Source organism: Aspergillus sclerotioniger, assembly GCF_003184525.1.
Source record: "Aspergillus sclerotioniger CBS 115572 chromosome Unknown BO94scaffold_34, whole genome shotgun sequence".
Lineage (NCBI taxonomy): Eukaryota > Fungi > Ascomycota > Eurotiomycetes > Eurotiales > Aspergillaceae > Aspergillus > Aspergillus sclerotioniger.
The window spans coordinates 168,375-187,458 of record NW_020291024.1 but is presented as its reverse complement, the minus strand read 5'-3'; the positions used below and the strand labels follow the sequence as shown (position 1 = coordinate 187,458).

At 50.8% G+C, this 19,084-nt stretch overlaps 8 protein-coding genes across 8 annotated transcripts; 4 read left to right on the top strand and 4 right to left on the bottom strand.

The window, feature by feature from the left end:
- Nucleotides 1-1,102: 1,102 nt before the first annotated feature.
- BO94DRAFT_539314 (aldehyde dehydrogenase family protein) lies at nucleotides 1,103-2,800 on the bottom strand. The gene is made up of 3 exons (XM_025612681.1): nucleotides 2,304-2,800; nucleotides 1,360-2,244; nucleotides 1,103-1,309 (listed from the first exon to the last, which is right to left on the bottom strand). Exons 1-3 carry the CDS (start codon nucleotides 2,718-2,720, stop codon nucleotides 1,196-1,198), a joined length of 1,416 nt encoding a protein of 471 aa, XP_025463142.1. The 5' UTR covers nucleotides 2,721-2,800; the 3' UTR covers nucleotides 1,103-1,195.
- Nucleotides 2,801-3,007: 207 nt separating this feature from the next.
- BO94DRAFT_475956 (DUF323 domain protein) lies at nucleotides 3,008-5,907 on the bottom strand (the record flags this gene model as incomplete). The annotated part of the gene is made up of 7 exons (XM_025608584.1): nucleotides 3,008-3,074; nucleotides 3,127-3,208; nucleotides 3,254-3,540; nucleotides 3,596-4,484; nucleotides 4,545-4,760; nucleotides 4,872-5,551; nucleotides 5,612-5,907. The coding sequence occupies 7 exons, from the start codon at nucleotides 5,905-5,907 to the stop codon at nucleotides 3,008-3,010; spliced, it is 2,517 nt and encodes an 838-aa protein (XP_025463141.1).
- A 1,613-nt stretch (nucleotides 5,908-7,520) lies between these two features.
- On the top strand, nucleotides 7,521-8,705 carry BO94DRAFT_475954 (tetratricopeptide repeat protein; the record flags this gene model as incomplete). The annotated part of the gene is made up of 1 exon (XM_025608583.1): nucleotides 7,521-8,705. The coding sequence occupies one exon, from the start codon at nucleotides 7,521-7,523 to the stop codon at nucleotides 8,703-8,705; it is 1,185 nt and encodes a 394-aa protein (XP_025463140.1).
- Nucleotides 8,706-8,898: 193 nt separating this feature from the next.
- On the bottom strand, nucleotides 8,899-10,208 carry BO94DRAFT_560168 (DUF92 domain-containing protein; the record flags this gene model as incomplete). The annotated part of the gene is made up of 4 exons (XM_025614128.1): nucleotides 8,899-9,234; nucleotides 9,302-9,674; nucleotides 9,735-9,961; nucleotides 10,023-10,208. 4 exons carry the CDS (start codon nucleotides 10,206-10,208, stop codon nucleotides 8,899-8,901), a joined length of 1,122 nt encoding a protein of 373 aa, XP_025463139.1.
- A 581-nt stretch (nucleotides 10,209-10,789) lies between these two features.
- On the top strand, nucleotides 10,790-12,042 carry BO94DRAFT_627896 (uncharacterized protein). The gene is made up of 2 exons (XM_025617448.1): nucleotides 10,790-10,937; nucleotides 10,983-12,042. The coding sequence occupies exon 2, from the start codon at nucleotides 11,073-11,075 to the stop codon at nucleotides 11,871-11,873; it is 801 nt and encodes a 266-aa protein (XP_025463138.1). The 5' UTR covers nucleotides 10,790-10,937; nucleotides 10,983-11,072; the 3' UTR covers nucleotides 11,874-12,042.
- Nucleotides 12,043-12,738: 696 nt separating this feature from the next.
- On the top strand, nucleotides 12,739-15,837 carry BO94DRAFT_476066 (Zn(II)2Cys6 transcription factor; the record flags this gene model as incomplete). Its single annotated transcript, XM_025608593.1, has 6 exons — nucleotides 12,739-12,789; nucleotides 12,834-12,862; nucleotides 12,945-13,464; nucleotides 13,511-13,701; nucleotides 13,770-13,893; nucleotides 14,269-15,837. The coding sequence occupies 6 exons, from the start codon at nucleotides 12,739-12,741 to the stop codon at nucleotides 15,835-15,837; spliced, it is 2,484 nt and encodes an 827-aa protein (XP_025463137.1).
- A 133-nt stretch (nucleotides 15,838-15,970) lies between these two features.
- Nucleotides 15,971-17,856, top strand: BO94DRAFT_252030 (Zn(II)2Cys6 transcription factor). The gene is made up of 4 exons (XM_025606438.1): nucleotides 15,971-16,163; nucleotides 16,230-16,808; nucleotides 16,857-16,997; nucleotides 17,049-17,856. The coding sequence occupies exons 1-4, from the start codon at nucleotides 16,104-16,106 to the stop codon at nucleotides 17,754-17,756; spliced, it is 1,488 nt and encodes a 495-aa protein (XP_025463136.1). The 5' UTR covers nucleotides 15,971-16,103; the 3' UTR covers nucleotides 17,757-17,856.
- On the bottom strand, nucleotides 17,835-19,051 carry BO94DRAFT_525716 (putative pyruvate formate lyase activating enzyme; the record flags this gene model as incomplete). The annotated part of the gene is made up of 3 exons (XM_025610320.1): nucleotides 18,623-19,051; nucleotides 18,017-18,565; nucleotides 17,835-17,987 (listed from the first exon to the last, which is right to left on the bottom strand). Exons 1-3 carry the CDS (start codon nucleotides 19,034-19,036, stop codon nucleotides 17,835-17,837), a joined length of 1,116 nt encoding a protein of 371 aa, XP_025463135.1. The 5' UTR covers nucleotides 19,037-19,051.
- Between the last annotated feature and the right edge of the window lie 33 nt (nucleotides 19,052-19,084).

Below are 19,084 nucleotides of genomic sequence, written 5' to 3'. Positions count from 1 at the left end.
ATTATCTATCTAGAGATACCTAGTATCTAAGTAGAGGAATAATTTAGAATGAGAATAGATATAGATACAGAGTTTGGTGTATCTAAGCTGGAAACAAAGCTACTCACATCCTACTGTGAGGTAAGTAAGTAAGTACTAGTAACTAGGTAGAGCAATCTGCAAAACAAACAATGGCTAAGTGTATACAATCCGCCCTTACACCTAATTATGTCCTCTTCTTCCTACTATACATTTCCTACCACGTATATAATGAGGTAATTAGGTATCTAGTCTCAAACACCATATCCTCACTCCGTACTCCGTATCTAGATACCCACCCAGTAAATCGAAAAAAGACAGGTCGGTAGGGTGGCAACCAAGTTACGTGGAGTTGTGTGAACCCTTGCATACGAACAATGCCTATGCCTACTTGGTTTTACAGGGTCGCTGATCGCGCGGGAAGAAGTTCAGCAGGCATTCCTTCTAGAGATGTGATTTAGGTGAGTGGTATTTGGGTACGTAGGTATCAGGGGTTTAGATTTAGATCTATCTAGGTATGGGTATGTATGGGTTTGTGGGTGTTGTTCATTGTAGTATTGTGTATCTATTGGGGTTGGATATGGGGATAGTACTCCGTAAGTAGCGTAGGAAGGTCTGCGGGTGTAGACAATCTTCTCTATCCATCTTTCTATCTACCCTTCAAAAAACAATCAATATGAATACCCTTATACGGAGTACTCTTATCTCCCTAATACTAACCAAATCATATCATCCCCTTCTAGAACCCCATACCTATCTACAAAGAATAGTCCTGAATCCCTCTGAATGTAGGACGTCACACCAGGAATGTCCTCCCCTCTCACAGTCATACAAATACCTTTTTCCTCCGGGCCAGGATCCGGTTCTTCGATCCGTCCATACGCGCGCTTTCTTTTACCATGGCCTTCATTGCTGGGCGGTTACGCCCTTGGGGGTCTGGATCTGCTGAGGGATGTGATTGGTATGGGTGGTGATTAGTGAGAGTATATTGGGGATAGTCTCGGTGGGCTTAGGTAGGTAGGGACGGGGTTGGTTGGAGTGGTTTTCATGGCGAGGTTAGTGCTTATGGCTGTTTTGGCTGATTGTGAATTTGTCATTGGTATTGGCATTGTCATTGTCATTGTCATTCAAAGTCATTGTGGTCTATCAACAAACAAACAAAGCGCCGGATCACCGTCTATTTCGGATACTCCTTGATGTGGTAGCTCTTCAGCTTGACAAACTGCTCGAATCCGAATCGACTGAGCGTCACGCCGCGTCCAGAGTTCTTCCAGCCGGTCCAGGCCAGGTCCTGCTATCTGTTAGAACATTCCAGATCGCAAAGAGAAAGAGAAGACTCACCGGACTGGGATAGTCCGACCGATTGATAAACACTGTCCCCGCCTCGACCCACTCGATCAGATCCTCTGCGGCCGCGACATCCTTCGTCCATACGCTCGCCGTCAACCCAAAATCACTACTATTCATCCATTTAACGGCCTCCGCGTCGCCCTCCACCTTCATTAACGGGATCACTGGTCCAAAGGTCTCCTCCGTCATGACGCGCATCTCATGGGTAACCCCCGTCAACAGCGTCGGCTTGACATAGTTTCCCTCTGCAGGAAGATTATCAAAGGTCTCGTTCGGCGGCGTCTCATCCTTCGCGCCCTTCTCCAGCGCTTCAGCAATTTGCTTCTCGATCCCCTCCTTGGCCCGTTTCGAAATCACAGGCCCGATCTGCGTCTTCGGGTCAAACGGATCCCCGACCCGATAGCCACTCAGCACCTTCTTAACCTCCGCCACAAACCCATCGTAGACATTCTGATGCACGTAGACCCGCTCGATCGCACAACAGCTCTGCCCACTGTTAAAGATCGCCCCGTCGACGATCTCCGCCGCCGCCCAAGCCAGGTCCACGTCATCGCGCACGTACGCCGGGTCCTTGCCGCCGAGTTCCAGCCCGACGTTGACGATGCGGTCTGAGGTGGCTTTCTGCGTGGCGAGCCCGCCTTCCACCGAACCGGTGAAGCAGATGTGATTGATGGCGGGGGAGCGAACGAGGCTTTCGAGGAGAGTGGCGGAACCGGAGTGCGCGTATTGAAGCGCGTTCGAGGGGAGGCCGGCCTCGTGAAACGCCGCGGTGACTTCCTCGGCAATGGTGGGTGTTTGGGGCGAGGGTTTCAGGATTACGGCGTTGCCGGCCAGGATGGCCGGGATTAAGCTGTTGACGAGGACAAGGTAGGGATACTTTGTAATTTCGGCTTAGTATACTATGCGACGGGTATACAAGTGGAGTGGGCACGTACGTTCCAGGCAAAGATGATCAAGATAACGCCCACAGGCTTCCGTTTGATGTATCGCTTGAAGCCCTTCTCTTCTTCACCCGGTATAATGCTGTCATCACCGAGAACGGAATCACTGATGCGGGTGAGGTAGTGACTTCGCTTGATGGCAGTCGCGACTTCGACCCCGGTGTAGGCGATGGGCCGGCCCATTTGATCGGTTATCTCCTTGGCCAGCTCATCTTTTCTCCCTTCAAGGATGTTTAGAGCTCGAGTGACGATCTCCTGGCGCTGCTTAAGAGTGGTTGATTCGGAGAAGGAGCGAAAGGCCTCCTGGGCGGACTCGGCGATGCGCACAATGTCCTCCGGGGAGGCCCCGGTACGGGTGAGAAGGGGGCGGTTGGTGATGGGGGAGATGGTGGTGATTTTCGCGACCGACATGGTGAGAATTGGGTCTATGGGGACGTGGAGAAGGAAAATGGGGAAGACGATGGAGGCGGGGATGCGGAAGAGTAAAAAAGATGGGGGAGGAGGGGTAGCATTGGGGTCACGTCATCGGCTCCCCGCTGGTGGGCCCTTAGTGATCCTACTATAGAACTACATCTTCTCCCACAGGTGGGAGATACCCAAATCTACGGTGTACCGGTGCACGGTGACCTGCCTGTCTGTGGCAACCAATTGCAGCCTATTGCATCAACTGCGCTTAATCCTCTCTCTTAAGACGTCACTCAGATATCCCGCACCAACCGTGCTCCAGCCCAGGGGTAGGGATAGTTCCGCTGGTACCAATTGACACTGCGCATGTTAGCTCCAGGACCACTAGGATAACAAGTGATGCGATGCTTACAAGGTGGTGCGTCCTGCGATCCGGGGATGAGTCGCCCATGACCCTCCAAGAATGATATTGTGCTTTCCGTCAAAGAAATCGGCTGTGCCAGTTAGACGCGATCAAATACATAGACCATGGAGCTTACATGTATATCCGGGGTAGATCTGCATAGCCTCGAACCCGTCATGAGGGGCCAGCTCCGTGCTCGTCCACTCCCAGACGCCCCCTAGTTCTCCATGCCCGGCGAGTCGATCGCCGTTCTGGATAACCGGGGTAGGGTGCCAGTGTTTGAACCCGACGTTGCAATCGTCGAGGTCAACAAACACCGGCAGGGACTCTCGCGAAGGGTATTGTACCGGCTGGTGATCCGGAGTGCGAGGCCTCAAGGGGTTGGTCTTGATGTATCCATGTCCATTGACACCGTTGGTTTCACTGTGTCGGTTAGCCCTGCAATTATCGGCTAAAATGACAACATCGTGATACGTACCTGTGCCCGTTTAGTACGCCATGGCTGGTTTCCTTCAACCGAGCTGCATGAGCGTAGATACTCTTTGCTTCTTCAAAGGTGGGGATCCTGCAGTCCACCCACTTGGCGTACTTGGCCAATTCGTCGTACGACGCGATCACCGGCCAGTCCTGGGCCAAATCGAGCGGGACAGATCCAAACACGGTGCGAACGGCAAAGTTCGCCATAAAGTCATTCGCAGCGCGACGGCTGCCTTGGCTGGCCCCATTTGAAGTCGCGTAGGTCTGACCGGGCTTGATCAAGACCCAGGATTCGGGCTTTTGGGGCAGCTGGTTTGCTTGTAGATACTTGGCATACTCGCCGTTGGTAATTGGCCGCGCTTGAGCTTCGAATGCCTTGACGGTGACGGTTCTCTCGGGCTTTTCGTTATCCCATCCAAAAGAGGCCCGAGGAACGGACTGACCGTCGTCATGCAGTCCGATCGACAGCGTCTGCTCGGGAATAGAGAACCATTCGTTTGGCCTTTCCTCTTTCCGAGCGTCCTGGAAGAGCTTCTCAAAATCCGGCTGTGGGACGGCGGGAGGGGAAATTGTCCTTTCGCTCTGAATGAGCATATAAAGGAACGTTTCCAAATGCATAGCTTCATGCTCAAAGCCAATCCAGAGAGCTTCACCGAGGGTTCTATTCTCTGCGACATTATGTTTCTGGAGAACGGACCGCACCCTACTTCGGACCCGCGCCTGATAGTCCAGAATATCTCCAAGGACAGGCCATTCATCGGGGATCTCGCTATGGGCATGGCACTTTTCAGGGTCGTCCACATCGGGATCAATTCCTCGTTCGAATATGAGCCGATACGACTTGGGATGAGTTGGCTTTTCGCCCAGTGCGCGGGTCAAATGAACATCTGCTGCACAGTCAACATGTCTCCCTTACACGGCAAGCTAGATTAGGCATGCTGAGTACTGACCAAGAAACGTAGGAATATGACCAAGGTAAAATATCAACGCATTCCGCAACTTGATCGGCTTGGAGAGGAGCTCCTCGCGAGGTACCATTGCTTTGGTGACAATGTCCCACGCGGTCCATAGAGACTGAAATTCTTCGAAGCTTGGGGTAGGTTGAGCTGCGTACTGTGAAGACGATGTTGGGAAGCTCAGAGCAGCCGAAGACAATACGTGGATGACTGTGCGGACTGTCAGCAAAATGGACCCATGCTGGTGTAACATGGCGCTATTCGACGCTGTGCGACTTGACATGCAGTTGCAACGTCGTGGACTTTCAAGGGTGCACATACGATATTCTCCAGAGTCATTCCCAAATTCCGCGTCCTGAATCAAGCCTGCATCATGCCACAGCTGCTCGCACTGTGTGGCATCATACTTGTACGCATCCTCAAACAGAAGTTTTTCACCCTTTGGAAGCAATACCCCATTTATAGTAACGTCTCGGTTTGGCACATAGAATGCTTGGTGCCGTCCCCCCACGGGATCATAATCAGTCACAACATCCCATTCGCTAGGCTTAAATGCTTCGTATCCAAGTATATCATTGGCGTGAGATAGTCCGTTCTCGTAAAATTGTTGTGTGATGCCCTTAGAGTCATTGTAGGCCTTGTAAACTTTGTCCGGGTCAGTACAACTATCCAAGCCAAGCACCATCAAGTCAGACGGTCCTAAGAGTCTGGAAAATTGTGACAGGAACTTCGCTGCGGCCAGACGGTCAAAGTTCCCTATTGATGAGCCCATTGACATTATCACTGTCGGTGACTGTCTGTTCTCTGGGCTTTCCAGCCAGGTGAGGGCATCATCATATGTTCCATGAAGGCCATGAAACTCAACGTAGTGAAATTGATCGAGGGAAACTTCAGAAAAGGTGCGTTCCAACTCTGACAGCGATAGATCCAGGGCATAGTAGTCCACGTTTTTGCTTGCCGCTTCGAATTCCCGGAGAAGAATCTCGATCTTCCGCAGATTCCTATTGAATGTTAGAGCCTGAAGTCACCTTAAGTTGTGCTTTGAGGAGAAGGGAACGCACCCACTACCAAGCTCCAGCAATTGCGCATTGTCGGGAATGCGCTCAACGATTCTCTTGGCGTGCGTTTTTAGCACCTCGATCTCCGCATTTGTGAGGTAATACTCCTCCAGGTAAGTGATGTCCTCGAAAAGCTTGAGCCCCTCAGCATCGTAGAGCAGCATTGTAGGCATGGACCGAGTGCTGCCTGCTGGGGGATCGATACCTCGTTGGATGTCATTTATCAGGGAGAACTCCACGTCATTCTGACGGATATCAACAATGTCCACGCCCTTCACGAGCGGGTACGAGGGAGACATATTTGAGGAGAGTGGAGTCTAGAAGAGAGCAAGAAAGCAACAGCTCATAAAAGCCACCCGCTCAGTAGAATAAATACCCCGGGTCAAGGGTAAGCCACCGAGCTTATAATATAATATGCGCACAACCCGCGGGCGTCCTCGGGCACGAAAGAGGGGTAGATGAGGAGAACCGTTCAGTCCTTGCAGAGAGAGTATGCAGAAAAATCAACGACAGGGAGATCAAATTATACCAATGGCTGAACTGCAAGTTCGCGTGGGGGGTGCGAGGTAAAGTATCCAGTCGATGTCCCACTTTTCTACTATTAGTATCAAGATAGGCAGTTCCTAGGCCATTCAAACAGGGGCCCTTGCAAACAGTCCACCATGGCTGAGCGAGTCATCAAGATGGTCTGGACGCCCTAAGCGCGAGTAAGATCAGGGCAGTCTGTCCCACCGCGATCCGGTGGAAGCCGTCGAGGCCACTGCAGGTCAATCAGACCATACTGGGCAGGGTGCATTCCGGTGGGATGGCTTGGGATTCCACCACCCGGGTTTATTTCCAAGGAAAATTAGGTGTCACACACAGTCCGATGGAGCCAGTGGCAGTGACGCATGCGGACGAGAGGTCCAATCGCCCGAGGCCAGACGGCCCCCCAACACGAGGATGACGTTGGGTTTGCATCTGTTGCAGTGATTGCAGCGGTTGCATTGCGCGTTTGCCGTGTTTGCCGTGTTTGCCGTGTTTGGACCAGTTTGTGACATTTGCCTGCCCCACTTGGCTCTCCAGTTGCCTGTTTAGGCTGTTTCAGCTCCCCTCCAGCCTCCGATCTATCTATGGGCTTTTGCAGGAAGATTCCTGCAGCTGATAGGAATTCTCCCACCCAGTCAGGCGGGCTAGGTCAGCTGTCGTCTTTCTTATAAGGAGCCTGCGTGCTTTTGCTTTTTCGATGACTCGTTCGTTTTATCTAGTCATCCGCTCTGATCGGATATCATCGAGATCGACAATCTACATCGGTATTCACCATATCCCTGGTCCCCCAACTACGCCTCTTTTTCGAGCCATTAATTTGGCAACACTATCTATCTATACCAGCTAACGCGTAATATGCCTCAAGTGGGCCTCCTGTTAGGTGCTAGACAAGGCGCGGCTGCAGACAAAGAAGTTCATCAGCACTAGCCACATATCAACTCTCTCACCGAGCTCAGCCAGTAACAGGCCCAGCCACTCCCAGGGGCCTCCAGTGCAGCAGCTCATTTGATCATTTTAGGGTTCAACTATGCGGAATTTATCCGCCGGGCTGATCAAATATCCCCATCTTCAACGGAACCTAGACAAAGTCGTAAATGCACCGCATCGGTCGGTGTCGCCCTATTCTGCGAGGAAACTTCAACAGGAAAGCCCGAATCTGGGAAATCTTCATCTTGTGTAACGCCATCACCAGAACTTACGCACTGATCACCAGTTCCTCTGGCAGGCGTCTTTATTGACAGGGGTATGCACCGTCACCGGTCTGAGGTACAACTACTTCATGGAAGAGGACCGATGAATATAAATACCCAGCCTAACCCCGCTGACTACTGATTATCTGCTATCATCAAATGCAAGTGACCTTTCAATTAGAATGTATCACACAATGTTGGTAAACAAGCGTGGTATCTCGCCCAGGCGAGATACAGCACTCAATATCAGAGCAGACAGCGACGATGAATACACACATTTGGACCAGAACGCAAACGAAGACGAGGCTTGGCCATATATTATGGAGGCAAACTACAACAAGGGTGACCTCCATATCCAATACTCTACTGACCAAGGTGATTTCCAAAACCATCTCCTTCCTAGTGAGGACGGGAGCGGGGACGACGAGCAAGACGGGTCATGGCCATCCAACTTCACCGACGATGACAACTATAGTCAAAACCTCGAAGACCTACCATCATCAACCCCGAAACAATTTCAGACTCACTTCCGTGACACTATCAAAGCCGGCAAGCTCGGTGCCGGGCTGAAAGACGTGGGAAGAGCTGAATCACTCGAACCCTTCCTCGCCTATTTTGATGGAAAGATGGACAAACGCCAGATTACCTCCACACTTTTCCAAGTCGGTCAATATCTCCGGGATAATCGACCCAACGAGGCCGAATCCTACGTCCAGAAGGCTCTCAATTTGGCCGATAAATTAGGCGAGAGACCACTAATTGCACGATGCCAGTACTGGCAAGGTCGGGTGAAGTATGCCCAAGGGCACTATGACGAGGCGCATCAATGGTTTAGCGAATGTCAATTATGGATAACGGAGTACCCTGAGGCGAACACGATGGCTCACTACATGCAGGTCTGCAAGCCGGAATTAAGCGAGGAGCAACGGCGGCACATCTGTCAGGAAACTCGGAAACACGGACGCAGGGCGCGCACGGAGTCAACTGTCAGTGTAACGCTGGCTACTCAGAACTCGAAACAGTCATGGGAAGATAGCCTCCACTTATTGTCGGCCGAAAACATCCCAAAATCCGTGCATCGGAGGAAAATGGCCACACCCAAGTCCCATCTGGATAGGCTGCCTAGAGATACAGGTGGGTTCATGCTGAGTGGCAGGCAAAAATTATTCTCGTTCGAGATATATCCCATAGGGATGGCGTCAAGGTACCGGTCGACCAAACTGTTCCCTGAGCAGCCCTACGAAATCATTGTGCCACAGTATAGGTGGGATGATTTCATAGAGCATCACAAGGACAAGAGTGTCACGATGAGTTATTTGGAAAGGGAGCAGCGGCGATATCAGACTAAACGCCAAGAGAAGATATACCGAAAGCGCTAGTCGTACCGATTAGGCAAACTGGTGGTGAATAGGGGCAGGTATTTTGTTCTAACTTGAGCTTTGAAGTGCAGCGACCACCAAGTGCCAGAACAGACGTCTTTATTTTTCTCTCACAATTCCGTACACCTAGTCGAATAATCAGCTAGCAGTCATCAATATCCATTTTGTAGCATTACCATGTCTTCCGGAAAGGCTACCACAAGTTCAACTCGGAAATATCCACACCCCAGACCCAACTTGCGACACCCATAGCCCCAACACTCATGGTGAAAGCCATCAAAACATTCACAGCATTGTTGTCCAATAGGTCCCATCCACTCTCGACGCGCCGGCTCTCGTGTCCTGGTTCAGCAGTCTCTCCCGCGGATGTCCCTGCCGACGTTCCAGTAGCCCTGCTTCCTCTCAAGGTCGCTGTATTAGCGACCTCCTCTGTAGCGCGTACATGCGCAATAGAAGTTGATCCTGCAGGCTTCAGACCCGTGGTATCAGCCGGGACACCGGGTTTAGTTGAAGAAGGGTGAACAAGGACCTGCAAGATGACAAAGTCAGCACATATTTTTCCAATCACACGGTATTATTTCAGCAAGGCTAACAACCTTCTGGCCACCAGCGCCCTCCACAATCTTCCCGGTCCTCTTATCCACCACACTAGCCTGTAACAGTCCGCCCAAAACACTGTCAAACACACTGCCCAAGCCTCCCCACAGCGTCACGGCCAGAATCCACTGAGCCCGGATCTTCAGAGCTGACGAATTATCGCTTTCAGGGCAGAAAGGAAGAAGGGCCGCAGATGTTACCGCGATTGTGAACGCGCCCAGCACTCCCGCCAGGAGTCCAGTCCTTGTGACGCCGCCATTGGTACCAGGAGGAACGACCCGAAACGTGGGGGAGGTGATCAGACGAGGTTTGGATTTGGAAAGAATACCGAGCTCGGACGAGTATGTATCGGCGGCGACGGCGGCGTAGTTGCTAAGGGAAGAGTTATAGTCAGCATCTCCAATAGGAGGGTAAAAAGGACAGAAAGCTTACGCGATAATCCCAACGACCAACAAGTCCGCCGCATCGAGACCATTCGAAAAGCACTGAGTTGCATCGTTCTGTCCGGTAGACTTTCCAGCGAGAACATATGTATGTAGGATGATAAGCACTGTAGCGACGACTGAGTTCGCCAGGACCTGGATGTGGGTACGCTGGCCCTCGCCGCCCTCCGAACCGGTCGCGGAAAGCGTCAAACGGGCTTTAATGTCGTGTTTAACCTGACAGCGCACAATGAGCTATTGCGGACAGCGAATAAATTCATGAGACAGAGGTATATACCTTGGTAACCTTGGTGCCACCGAAGTAGAACACCCCCAACAGGACGAAGGGAAGGGCCCATGGATGGAGGGCGTGGGCGCTGGCCGTCAGGGCAGCGACAACGAGACCCAGCGGGGTGAGCGATTTCCGCGACCACGCGCGATATACGAGTACTGCAACAGCCGGAATACCGATGTATGGTTTCATGGTGTGGAGGGACAAAGCAAGGCAGGTTTGAAGCTTGAGAGATCGAGGTGAAGAAAAGGACAATCGCGTTATCTTAGCTCGATCTTTGGTGGCAGCTGACAGCTCCGATGGGGCAGCTGACCGCCCGTGATTGGTCGGGCCGATTGCCTGGAGACAACCTACATATTTACTATGGCGTTGCGAAGCGCCTTAGTAAGTATTATGCAACGCAATTTTATAACTATGTAGTAAAAGACATCCTCAATAATTAGGGAACTCTATTTAGCATTGAAGGACTCTGGCAAGCGCTTCTTAAAGTCAATCAAGCAGTTAAAGGAGCTGTGTCAAGAGCTCGCACTCAACCTAAAGGGCGTAACCAAGCGCTGTAAAAAGATTCTTTTGAATATTTCAAATACAGTGTTTGTTCAGACCTATATGGGAAACAAGTTGTGTGAAGTTATAAGTACTATTGAATCTAAGATTATTCACTGGGTTATGGTCAGAATCATCTACTTTCTGGAAGGATTCTATGGGGCCATCATCTTATTATTTCACCAGGACGACGTCTTCCATCCTTTTCTTCTTCCATCCCACTCCACTTCTCTCTCCATTCTCCTTCTCTTTCTAATTCTCCGCTCATTCTCTTGCTACTTGTTCCTATTCGGCTTGCATCCAAGGAATCTCCAGCTTTCGTCCAGTCCGAATATAATCTACTCTCACTAAGATACGGTCCCTCTTGTCTACGTCAAGGTCAGTAAGCTTATGTCACGGTGATCCCGCTAACCAATTTTGAAGATGCTATCACGTCACACAATGAAATACAGGGACGGGGAGTCAAAGTCAGCGTCAACATCGTAGTCAACATCGCAGGCAGGGTCAACACCGATGACAGAAATCTCCACCAAGACGATGCCCACACCTTATGTCACCCCTAATACCTCTTCATTGGCAATGACAGGACAGTACCCGCCACAAACCTTCCGTGGATTAAAGGATTGTGATCACGCTGTTATGACCCTTTGGGAACGTTTACGCCAGCGAGACGCCAATCAGTTCCTTTCTTTCAAGCATGTCTCCGAGAAATCTTTCCGGGCTCTGGCTGAGAACCGTGGTCAGCTACACGCCACTATTCGAATGACCTACTTCCCCGACATAGAGACTCTCATTATCAAGGTTGTAACGGTCCCCCATGAGAAAGCTCATAGGAGTTTCACCGATCAGGCCGTTGTTAGCTTGGCTACTATGGGAGTCGACCTTGACGAGCGTGAACTAACCGGAGCGGCGATATATACCGCGCCCTCTCGTTCGCAAAAGGAAGGAGACTCTACTTACAAAAATGGACTCTTAAGACCCCGCGACACCGATTGGCCCCATTGGGTGATCGAGAGTGGTGTATTAGAGTCACTCCCTCGGCTTCGCCAGGATGTCAACTGGTGGATTGGATACTCGGGCGGCAAAGTCCTCTTAGCATTGATCTTCAAAGTTTCCCGTGAGGCGAAGACACTCACGATCGAAGAATACTTCCCACGGCCCCGTTCAGGCCCAAGTACCAGGGCGCAAGCCGCGGCCGGCGGGCCGAGCTTTGTGCCACAGCTGATTTCTATTACTGTCGTGAATATGAGAAACAACACCCCCCACTATCCAGGGGCCCTCAGTGGTCCTGGAGTTCAGCAGGATAGTTGGTAGACAGCCAGTTTCACCCGAGAAGGATCTGGTTTTTGGTCCTGAGGAGTTGATCAAGATAGGTCGAACAGTTTTTCGGGACATCGCTTAAAGGGATACCAGGAGAAATCGGGGAGCTCCTTAGAAGTCTGGAAGATTTTATTCTGAAGCAGGTTGAATGCTTAGTCTGTAGTTATAATGACTATGAGATTTACATGATGTTCTTATATCTAGTATTAGCCTACATAGCACCTGGAACGGGTGCTTTCATTGAGTAAGAAATGGTGCTTGATTGGGCCATCTAGAAGCGCCTGACAGAACCCTTTGAAAGTAGTTGATTAATCCCTTTAAGAATACTTGATAAATCCTGTTAAAGCGATTGACAGAGTATTAGCAGTGCTGCTTGACTTCTTAACTATACAAGATATCTTTAACAACATACTTTTATAAATGCGTTGCTTGATACTTATACTTACAAAGACACCTCGCAACGCCTTGGGCTGTGGATGGCCAAAGGCCGTGCGCAGGCCATGACCTAGTAATTATCATTCTCGCCGAGTTCTATAATACTACTAAAGCAACATATCTCAGAGAGCCGACTATAAGACTATCGAGTCAAAGAAACTATTCAACTACTGATAAATTCTAATGACTATCGTATTTCAGGATATATGAAGCTCTGCATATAACGTCCATATCTTTATACTTACGTGATGATCAGCCCTCGCATGATTTGTAGTGGGGTGCTGTCGAGACCATGGACGGGCTCCAACCCCGCCTGGACCGTCACTGGCCGGTCATAGATTCACCTCACCAGCCCCTTCTTTGTGGACTGGCAGACCGTCTCTTTCCTTCATCACTCAACATCCTTAATAGTCAAAGATTAAACATGGCCATGATCTGCGGGTTGGCAATGATAGCTTTTGTGGTGTCGTCTGCGGTACGAGCAAATCCCTGTCTGTTTGCGCTTGACTGACCGTACAGTGCGCGATTATTGCTCTCATTCTGGGAGCGTAAGTGCCTCTCTTCCCTCCCACAGACAACTATCCCATCTGTGAACCCGATGAAGGGCTCAAACTAACTCCCAAGCAACAGGCTCTCCTGGTCCCGTACCGCATCGCTATTTCTCCCCTTCCCTCAATGGATCCCAGTCATCACCACTCTCTTCCCTCTGATTACGGTACTGGCATTGTACCTCGCCAATCGACTGTCCTCCACAGCCGGAGCAGACAATACTCATCCCTTTAACCACTGGCAAAGGCTGTTTCCCATCGCGGACCATCTCCACTCGATCATATCGGCGATCATTGCCACCGTGGCTCTCGCCTATCTATACCCTGAGAATGTTTTGACCTGCAGGTTAGAGCAGGAATGGCAAGAGTACTTCCGCTTAAAAGACGCACAGCCTATTCGTACCATTCAGGATGAATTCCGCTGCTGCGGATTTCGGAGCATCCATGATCGAGCCTGGCCGTTCAAGGACCGGACCCATGGGGACGACGCCTGCGAGGTGCAGCTTGGGTACGGACAGAGCTGTCTGGTTCCATGGACGCAGCAGCAGCAGAGCGCGTCGTGGATGGTTTTTGCTGCTGCTGTGTTGACACTGTTCATGAAGGTTAGTGCCGAGCCTCTTAATAGTGACTTATCTGATGATGGTATAGGTTGCGTTCTACCAGGCCATGCGATCGAGCTGGATAAACACTCGATTCGGAAGACAGGCACCGGAGTACCAGCAGATTACACATCCTGGACTGGAGGATGAAGATACTGATGGTGATGCAGAGGAGAGTCGGTATGGGGCCTTCTTGCCTCGTGCGCATCCGAGGTATGACACCGAATGGAATGAGCGGTAGTTGTTCGCTCTGCTATAGGCGTCATGTCTGATATGTCGGGGCTACGATTGGCTTACAACTTACTGAGTGGATACTTGTTGAGGTGCTTGCAGATTGATTTAATGGGCCACACTGCACCGTTGAAGCCGATGTCAGCGTCGTTGAATCTTTCTGCGATCATGTCCATGAGGAACCCGGCTGGAATGTGTTATGTTGCGATGATCAGAGCATGTCGGTCTGTCCTGATACTCTAGGAGCTGGGTATAGCTTTGAGTTAAGAAAAACCAGAATGCTCAGTTTCATGTCCTTGGAAAAATCCCAGTGGAGAATATGGTAATTTAGCCACGTATGATGTGCGGAGGATGCCCGCTTATGGGATGAAACTTCCGAACACTACATCAGGCAGTGAGAAAATAGATAGCGGCCTTTTTGGCCTCAGCCGAATCCTTTCATCCTCATCTTCTGCTATTGTCTCCATCGCAGTTATCTAGTCAGATACTCGGTTCCGACCGGAAGCTCCGTCGGCCCCATCGGCTCGGCCCGGAAGATTCGAGCTGTTAAGCGCCAGGGGTCCAAGGCAGCTGCAGTCATGCAGTCAGCAACCCACGATGGGTCCCAGATCCAAAGGTCTGAAGGTATTCTCTTCCCGGTCCCGGACTGGATGCCGCACCTGCCGGGCAAGGCGCATCAAATGCGACGAGACCCCGGGATCATCATGCACGAACTGCACCTCCACGGGCCGGACCTGTGATGGATACCCCGTCTTCCAGCTCCCCGCAAAAGCGCGCTTCCGACCCGGGCTCCGACCCATCGATATTAACCTCCCTGGTATGACCTCCGATGAACGACGATGTCTCGCCTTCTTCCAAAGCCATACTATGCCGATGATGACAGGGCTGTTCGACTCCGAATTATGGCAACGGATTGTTCTGCAGATGAGTCAGGCTGAGCCGGCGGTCGGGCACGCTGTGGCGGCGCTGGGGGCACTTCATGAGGACAATGAGATGATGTCGGGGGCGGTTGTGAAGAAAAGTAAAGACTATCGACTCTTCGCGCTGGAGCAATACGGTTGCGCAATAAAGGCTCTCCGCCAACGACTCGGATCCAATGACCCCCAGCTCCGAGTAACGGCCCTGGTGTGTTGTATTATCTTCATTTTCTTCGACTTTATCCAGGAGAACTACCACAATGCGCTGATGCACCTCCGGAATGGGGCGTATATCTTGGTGCATGACACGGGCCCGCAGGCTCGTTCGTCTATCCTGACGGGTTTGGATACTTTTACTGCCGAAACTGCGCTTAGTCGCACGTTTGCGCATTTGACTGTCCAGGCGGCGCACTTTGATTCCTCCGATTCTGTTATCAAACTACATCCGTCGGACATGCACCTCGCGGAGTTTCACTATGATAGTCTAGAGTTGGAAAGTCTTCAAGACGCAAAGGATAAGCTCGATCCGATGATCAACAACATGGTGCGGTTCTGGCCGCGCTGTGAAGCAGCTCTCCGCAATCACTCCACAGACTACGCTTCTCTTTGTCTCGAGCAACAAACTCAGTACACGAATTTGCAACACCACATTCGTGCATTTGAAGCTTTCCTCTCACGATATCGCCCCACCACGGCAAAAGGAGTCCGGAGCATAGACACAATCCGTCTGTACCAGATCATCCTAACCACCGGCATCGGGGCCTTTCTTGAGTTGAGAGAAACCGTATACGACCAGTATCAAGAGGAGTGGAAGCGATCCGTCGATCTTACCGAGAAGATCATCACCAGTTTCAAGACTGAGCGTGCGGATAATCATCTCCCTAACGTGGTTTCTGACCTGGGGGTCCTGCTGCCTCTGACGTGGGTGGGGTTTAAGTGTAGAGATGTTAAGATTCGGGGTCGAGTGCTGGACCTGTTTCAGTCGTGGCCGCACCGGGAAGGACCGCATGATTCGATGGTCTTGTTTTATCAGGTGCGAGAGGCTGCGGCTATAGAGCGGGAGGCGGCTGGGCAAGATGGGTATGTGCCGGAGTATTCGAGAGTTCGGATGGTGAGCTTTGAGAAGATGGAGGGCGGAAGACAAGCGGTGTTGCTTTATGCATTGTCGGATCCGGAGGCACGGGAGTTGCAGATGCGGCGGCGAGTGTTTACGATGGATGAGAAATGATACGTGGACGATGAGATCACTTACAAACAGATACGGTCTATACCTGTAACAGCTCAGAAATGCCTGACTGACCCACACTGGAAGATCATCGGTTTCTGATTGGTCGACCCGTCATCCCCCGCGAGACATGCACTTCGACATCTCAGTCGATTATTGCTACATTCTATGGCTATGCCTTTTCCAAATGACGAACACTCCTTATCAATAAATTATTATAACCTGACTAAATACTCTCGCATGAGCACTCACCTTCGCTACGGTCTGCTATGGTCTATTGCGGGAAACCAAGTAAAGCGTGCTTAGAATGCAGAGTGAGAAGACGAAGGGTATGTCATTGCGCTGATCCCCAAGATAGACATTGTCCTGGATCTAACAGATGCTACCTGGACTAGTGTGACATGACCAAGCCATCGTGCGGGCAATGTCTTAGAGCAGGGGCAGAATGTACAGGATTTCGTGACGTCCACTCTCTTCGCTTCCGGAATCAGAGCGCACAGGTGATACGAAAAGCCAACACTGCCCAGGCCAGTGATAGTCCAGTCGCCACAGTTCGTAAACATCAGCCAGGGTCTGACACTTCGGATGAACGTCAACAGGGGTTAATCCACTCCTGGGTGCAACAATCCATGCACAAGCTCTACGCCACTCCCTCCTTGCCCTGCAGAGATCAGCAGCCCCTACAATTCTTCATCCATCATTATATCTCGGAATATGCTGCGCTGTCTTATGGCCGTCGTAGCTCTTTTCAGTCCATATACTCTCAGGCACCAGCACATGGGTACTTATCCAACGTCGTTCAGGCCGTTGGCATGGCAAGCTTAGCAAATCTGCACCACTCCCCGCATTTCCGACAGGCAGCATTCAAAAGATATTCATCGGTGCTCCGTGGTATAAGATTGGCGCTTACGGAGCCTAATCACACAGTATCTGAGCAATTACTTGTCACCGTGATGCTCTTAAATCTCTTTGAAGTCAGCACGCATACCATATGTGACCGAACACGTGCTAATTCCAGTTAGATAGTGACATGTGACGGGATTAATCTTTCCTCCTGGAACCAGCACGAGAGAGGTGAATTAGCCTTATGTTATCTCTGGAACCTCAATCAGCTACAAAGCCCGACAGGGCGGAATATCTTCATACATCTGCGCACAGAAGTTGTAAGACTCCCCTTTCCCTGATCTACATCCCAGTCTCTCACAATTTGGTAGCTTATCAACTGTCTCCAACAAAGAAAACCCATACCAAGTATGATGCTTAAGTGGATAGCTGAGGCCCGAAGGTTCGAGGATGTACAGGAGACACCTGCTGGGCAATTGGCTGATATCATTGTGCGAATCTGCGCTTTTATATCATTCGTCAAGAACCCTTCCAGTACAGATGCACTCTCACGATATATTTCCGAGGTTCTCTCTATCGACAAAGAGTTAGAGGCATGGTCCGCGAAGTATCAGAACGAGTCTATGACTGCAGATGATCTCTCGCATAACCTCTCGATGATTAACACCTGCAATCTATGCAATTGTGCTCGCATAATCCTCCACGAAACACGACATCAGGTCCTATTACAGCGCCGCAACCTATTCAGACTTCCATCATCATCATTCCACAATCCCATTCTCACCGTTTCCTATACTGCCATCCGAAATAGCATCAGGAGCATCTGCTCCAGTGTTCCAATTGTGCAAGCATATTTCAGGAACAAGCAAGGTGGAATTCCGGCTGGATGTGGCATGACCCTGATATGGCCTCTTTTCGTTGCTGGAACTGCCTCGTCTGCTACACCAACTGAGCGTGACTGGATATCTCTGCAGCTGAGGCAGATCGGAGAGTCGAATGGACTTCAAAGGGCAAAGGTTGCATCTTTACATGTGGCTAATTCGAACCACGGTTCTCACAATAATGGCAGCTCTTCCTAGATGGAAAGCCTTGACAAAATATCCCAAATAATCATGTTAACCTCTTCCTAGGTACTCACCAAACATACACTAACGCATCTACAAATGAAACCCCCCTTTCTCATTAACCTCACAAAACCTCCACAACCCGGCCTGAACCGCCGCCTCCCTCACAGACCCCCATTCTTCCTCTCTCACAGCCCGATTGATCTCCTTATACCTCACCTCTCCATCCCCACCTCCCTCCACATTCTCCCCTCCTCCTCCCCCCTTCCCCCAACCCTCCTCTTCCTCCTCCCCACATACGCATCCGGCCTATACTGCTCCATAACATGAACATACAAATCCATACTAACCTCCCTCGCCAACCACCGCATAATCTCCCTCCCTTCCTCCTCCAACCCTGGCATCACCAAATGTCTCACCAACACCCCCTTCTTCGCAATCCCATCACTCGTGAAACACAAATCCCCCACCTGTCCATACATCGCCTTAATACTCTCCTTCGCTGTCTCCACATACTCCTCCGCCTTCAACAACCGCCTCGCAGTCTCCACCCTCCACACCTTAAAATCAGGAAGATAGATATCCACCACCCCATCCAACAACTTCAACGAATCCAACGAATCAAACGAAGACGTATTATACACAACCGGAATCGAAAGGCCCATCTCCCTCGCCTCGAGAATCGAAAGCACCACTTGCGGAACTACATGTTCCGGCGTCACGAGATTGATATTATGCACTTTCCCTACATTCTGTAATCGGAGGTACCAGGTTGCTAGGTCCGTAGGCGTGAGATCGTGACCGGATAATGTATGTGATATTTCCTAGTACCGTGGGTGTTAGCATACATTACATATATACAACTGGGAGGGCATAAGTACATGATTCTGACAAAACACACACCGCATATTACATCCCGAGAAGAACACCGCCCCGCTTCCACAATACCCCTGGATACAGGGTTCCTCGCCGCGATGAGGCGCAATCACATTCACTTTTGCCGTTTCGGCGCCGATCATACATGTTCCTGTTTTGTGGTAGCGGTTTACGTTGCAGCGGCGGGGACAGAGGTTGCAGTTTTGGAGGTGGGCGTGGGCGAGGGAGCGCTTTTTGGAGACTTCGATGGGGGTGAGGAGTTGGTGGCGTGGGATGTAGGTGTCCAGGAGGTAGGCGGGGGGGATGCCGAGGTGGCGGATTGGGGTGTATGAAAATGGGGATGGGGATGGGGATGGGGTGAGGAGTTTGGGGAGATGGGATCGGAGGAGAGGGCGGGTTAGAGTGGTGGTTAGTTTCATTTTGGGGATGGGAGGGGGTTGGATTGTAGGTATGATGATGGGGAAGAT